The following is a 5,408-nucleotide window of genomic DNA, read 5'->3' as shown; positions in this document are numbered from 1 at the left end:
CCAGAAGCCGGCGCAGAAAGGAGGCAGCACCATTGCCGTATTGCAGAACATCCCGCTTCACACTAAGATCAACGTGAACAAAGTGAGCAGTGGAAAGGCGATGACAGTGAACAGCAAGGCAAACTTTCCAAGATCCACCACTCCCGCTAGCCTCAACGCTGTTCTCGCTCCCGGCAAGTCTCTCTTGAAAGAAAAAGAGAAGAAGTCTTCGAGCCAGTTCTCCCAGCCCTTCGGAGACGATAAGATGGCGGGCGATGACGACATCAATGATGTTGCCGCCATGGGTGGCGTGAACTTAGCCGAGGAATCACAACGCATTCTTGGCTCTACTGAAATGATCGGAGCACAGATAAGGTACGATATGCTTGATAATAATTTTGATAAAAAAAATCCAGAATTGAAGCCCATAAATGTAATTAAAGCTCTGATATCGTTATGATGCTAAACACGCTTTTTATTGCAACAACTTCAAATCATATCTCGTAAATATTTTCTCACATCAGATCTTGCAAAGAAGAGTACCTGGTCCCGTTGGGTTTGATGCAATCCCGCATCAAGGCTATAGCGGCTAAGCACGGCCTGGAGGAATCGTCACCGGAGGTAGCGGGGCTGCTCAGCCACGCGCTGCACGAGCGTATCAAGACCATCGTTGAGAAGCTGGCTGTAATAGCCCAGCACCGCATAGACGCCTTAGTCAAGGTAAAAAGAAACTATTATATAAAACTACATTTATAGCAAAGGCCGCTAGTGTCGCGTAAAAACAAATTTGCATTATACCAATACATTTCTTTTAGTTAGTAGACCATTTTTCATTGGCCTAGCCTTTTTCCCAACTATGTTGGGGTCGGCTACCAGTCCAACCGGTTTCAGCTAAGTACCATTGTTTTACAAGGAACGACTGCCTATCTAACCTCCTCAACCTAGTTACCTGGGCAACACGATACCCCTTGGTTAGACTGGTTGTCAGACTTTTCAAGCTTCTGACTACCTGTAACGACTGTCAAAGATGTAGGAATAACAGCGGGGACCCACAATTTAACGTGCCTTCCAAAACACAGAGGAACCCGTTATGACAAAGATGGTCACCCATCTACGGACCAACCGCGTCAAGCATAGCGTAACCTGTGATCGAATCATAAGTGATTCGATCACAGGTTAAGCAGGGTAGGTTAAGCATGCGGTAGATATTATATTAATTAAAAGAAAATAAGGGCCACTCGACTATTTTGAAGTTTAACCCAAATTATCTAAGTAGCTAACTCTTTTTAACGATGATACTTAAAGTGTTAACAAACAGTAATGCGAGTATACAACCTGCTTATTTTTTTTAATGTTTTTAATCGTGTATTCTCGTTCGTCCCCTCGATTTCGTCGCCCGATAGGGACAAACGGGAATTTACAAAAATAATATTTAATTTGTTCCCAACCGTCCCCATCATAATTCAAGAAGGGACGAATGGGAATGTGTTCTTCGATTAGTGCCGTTCGTCCCACTAAAAAGATTTGTGCAGAAATATGTTTTTTGTATGTTTCTTAGTTAGCTTTTAAATAAGTTACTTCGTTAGATTTAATTATTATTTTACAACATTCTTCTCAGTTTTTGTAAATTATGAAACGTATAGTAAGAAATAAATGACTGATTTTGATTTCAAAGTTTTTTTGCCAATTAAAACAGTAACAGTCTTATTTGGTGGGAGCAATAGAAAAAAAATCAAGGACCATCGGGAAATAAATAATGAATTCCCGTTTCTGGAAATACACGTTTCTAATGACCCACTTGAATTTACCCTATTTTAAGATCAACTTTTAAGTCATTCAAACTGTGAATTTCTGCATGAACAGTTAAATTTTACTAAATTTAAATGTTTATTCATGCTATGAATAAACAATAAGAGAGAACAATGCCTAGGATTCGAAGACATATGGACCTACAGACCACAACTAATTCAGGAGGACCATCAAAAATCCTTGGAAAATTTTCAAGAGACCTGGAGTGCAACCAGGAGACGAGGATCAGACAGGATTCGAGCAACCACATCACAGGAAGATCGCTATATACGATTTACTGCGCGTAGAGAGCGCTTCGTCACTGCTTGCTCCTAACAAAACCGCCTGCGGCAGGCAACAGGTATAGTTACCGGCACGGATCTTGAGCGCTGACCTTCACCTGCGCAGAAGTGATTTTTTGGGTCCCTTTTGCGGTAAGAAGTGAGGCGCGGGGCGGACTACAGTGCAGTGATTGGCCCGCAGCGCATCGCGTCATAGCCGTCATGAGCTGCAGTTGCATGCACTTCAAGACGAGGAGTACGCACAATTGATTGGCGTTTTATTTTACAATGCGCAAAGCGATCTCCACTTTTCCGCCGAGCGCTCAAGATCTGTGCCGGTAACTATACCAATGTTAGTGACTAGACGATTAGAAACCAATTGAAAAGACCAGAAAATTTATCTAGGAGACGTGTAGTGCGAATCCCATTGACAAGTGCGCACCGTGCGAATCGATTATCATTCGCAAGACAGTACCAAGACTGAGGCACAAGTGATTGGGGCACGGTATTGTTTACAGATGAGACCAAACTGATTTTTTTTGTGATGATCGTCGAATTAGACTTTCGCTATCAGGTAAAACAGAGTTCTCAATTGTCAAGGAAGGCACGGTAACGGCTTAGCGATACATTGAGCAGGTCATAAGACCCCATGTGGTGCCATTTGCATAAAGAATTGGTGCAGAATTTTAATTAATTCTCGCGCACATACAGCTAGGGACACAAATGAAGCTATAGATTATAAGATTAACTATAGATTATAAATTAAGCTGGTATACAAGTGTTGCCGTGACCTGCAAACAGTCCGGACCTGAACCCGATTGAGTACCTGTGGGACTTGTTTAAAAGAAGCGTCCGTTACACCAATCAACCCGTGCACAATGAAAGACAACTCATAAATGTGTTCAAAACAAGTTGGTTACAAATTTTACAAGAAATAGTTCGACACCTGATAAAGAGTATGTCTTCTAGACTTCAAGAATGTGTTCAAAAGAGGGGAGGAACATACATGTTATTGATAAAAATAAAAAGATAATAAAGACTTTTTTTAAACCCTTTTTGCTAACTTTTAGAGAAAAATCTGTTTTAATTAAAAAAAAAATACAGACGATTGCTTATAATTCTAATCATTATTTTTACGTTTTTACATGAAAAAATTATTAATTAATTACAATTATTTTGTCAATCCCAAACGAAAGAACTTTTGAAAAATAAAAAAATACATGATGGCCCTTATTTTATTTTGACCAGTATATAATCAATTGAAATGTTGCTACAGACGGACTCCCGTTATGAGACTACTCAAGACGTGAAGGGTCAGCTGAAGTTCTTGGAGGATCTTGACCGCGTCGACAAGAAGCGACGTGAGGATTCCGAAAGAGAGATGTTGTTGCGAGCTGCCAAATCAAGGTCCAAGAATGAAGACCCGGAGCAGGCCAAGCTGAAAGCCAAGGCTAAGGAGATGCAGCGCGCTGAGCTGGAAGAGCTGCGCCAGCGCGAAGCCAACCTCACGGCGCTGCAGGCCATCGGGCCGCGCAAGAAGGCCAGGCTGGAGGCTGGGCCCGGCGGCTCCGGAGACCCCACCTCCAGTGGAGTCGCCAGCACCTCGGGATTTGTAAGTATTACAGCAAGTTTCAACCACAAGGCGCCTCTTTATTTGAAGAACTTAATAGAAAATTTGTTAAATTTTCTTTTATGTATTGTTATATAAATTATTACGTTTAGCGTCCGAAATACGTGTTTGTTTTCTGTTTAGCAATCTGGGCACAGCCAGATGGCGCTCCGCACACGTCTGAAGCGCATCAACATCCGCGATCTCATCTACTGGATGGAGCAAGACCGCCAGTATATGCGCTCTGAAACACTCTACCGTCTTTACCTTAAGTAAAGGAAGTCATGGTCGAAAAACACCCGACCTATAAATAACATAGCCTTCACGAAAATACGGCAGTAGCTCAACATGGAACAAACTCCGACACTAAGCTGTGCTACGATTGCCCTCGTTAGGTCACAATCCACGCTAATACGCGCTTCACAGGAATTTAGACATAAATGCATACAACCACCATTTATAAAAATCCTTACGATTATAGTATAGTTAACATATCGCTGCAGACTAGGTCATGAATCATTCGAGTGTTTCGCTTTCTTTCCCACTCACGGGCCTTATGGACAGACCACGCCCACCCGTTGTCCTGTACATCTTTGCAGTCGATGAGTGATATCGATAGGTTTATATGTTTGTAAGTGGGTAATAGAAATCAAAACACATTTATTTTTTATCACCTAATTTGCAACAAAGTATATTAAATATTTAAACAAAATAAAACATATACAGGGTCACTGGTATTTTTGAACTTTTAATTATTAACAAAGATCTGCTACGGCGACAACTATGATATTAACTTAAATTTCAGTACAGTCGCGCCGTAAATCATTTTTAAATTGGTTCTAAATGATGTAATCTGGGATTTTCGATAAAAATACTTAAAATCTATGTAACTCAGAAACTGCTGAATTTCGGTAGAACATTTAGTGGCTTAATTTGTTGCTTTTTAGCCCTACTGTGACGTCCTGTAAGAAATACGTCGAGTTACCAGTAACCCTGTATGAAACAAAAATGAATGCAGTATGTTTACGTGATAACCTTAACGATTCCGCTATCGAATGGCCTTGCGCGCGCGCAACTAGCGCTAATCCCTACTCCGATTATGATTTATGACCGACTCTGCAGCGAGATTTTAACTGTACTATAATTACCGCACATGTAGGTACCAAAGACGAAGTTGCTATGAAACGATTACATTACCTTGCAAAGCAAAGCTCAACACACGTTCGTGGTGGCCTTTCTGGCCGCGCCACAGTCGCATCTTGAATCGAAGTTAATTAGTATAGGGGACTCAATACGTTCATTATTCTACTCAATAAAATAAAAAAATAAATGTTCTAAAAATAAGAAAATAACCCTACGGGGCTGAGAGAGGGGCCACTCAAAACGTGGGTATATTATCTAAGGGATTATTAATAGGATATGCGGGTGGTCACTTATCCCTGGGACAATGTGTCCCAGGGATAAGTGACCACCCGGCGTTTTTTGAATACTTGAACAATATTATTGATAATTATATTTATATTTGTGACTTAGCGGCTTTAGTTATTTTTTTATGATTCTTTTCTTTTTTTTTGTAAAGGCGTGTGATGTGCTGCAATTTTTTTCCAAAATTTCCTAAGTTTGTTCATTTTTTTCCATTATTTTTTTTTCTACTGACTAGCCGACATCATGGTTTATCAATTTAAATCATTTAACATAACCTAAATGTAGTAAAATATTTAATAAATAAAAAACAAAATTAAAATTCGAAG

The 5,408-nt window shown here is 40.3% G+C and overlaps 1 protein-coding gene across 1 annotated transcript; it reads left to right on the top strand.

The window, feature by feature from the left end:
- Window positions 1-4: 4 nt before the first annotated feature.
- Window positions 5-5,194, top strand: LOC113507286 (transcription initiation factor TFIID subunit 4-like; the record flags this gene model as incomplete). Its single annotated transcript, XM_026890149.1, has 4 exons — window positions 5-354; window positions 504-699; window positions 3,325-3,660; window positions 3,802-5,194. Coding segments are annotated over 4 exons (1,014 nt in total), but the record flags the coding sequence as incomplete, so codon positions are not given.
- Between the last annotated feature and the right edge of the window lie 214 nt (window positions 5,195-5,408).

This window comes from Trichoplusia ni, unplaced genomic scaffold (genome assembly GCF_003590095.1).
Source record: "Trichoplusia ni isolate ovarian cell line Hi5 unplaced genomic scaffold, tn1 tig00001384, whole genome shotgun sequence".
Taxonomy (NCBI): Eukaryota; Metazoa; Arthropoda; class Insecta; order Lepidoptera; family Noctuidae; genus Trichoplusia; species Trichoplusia ni.
Note: the sequence above shows the minus strand (reverse complement) of the source record. Positions and strands in the feature narration are given on the sequence as shown.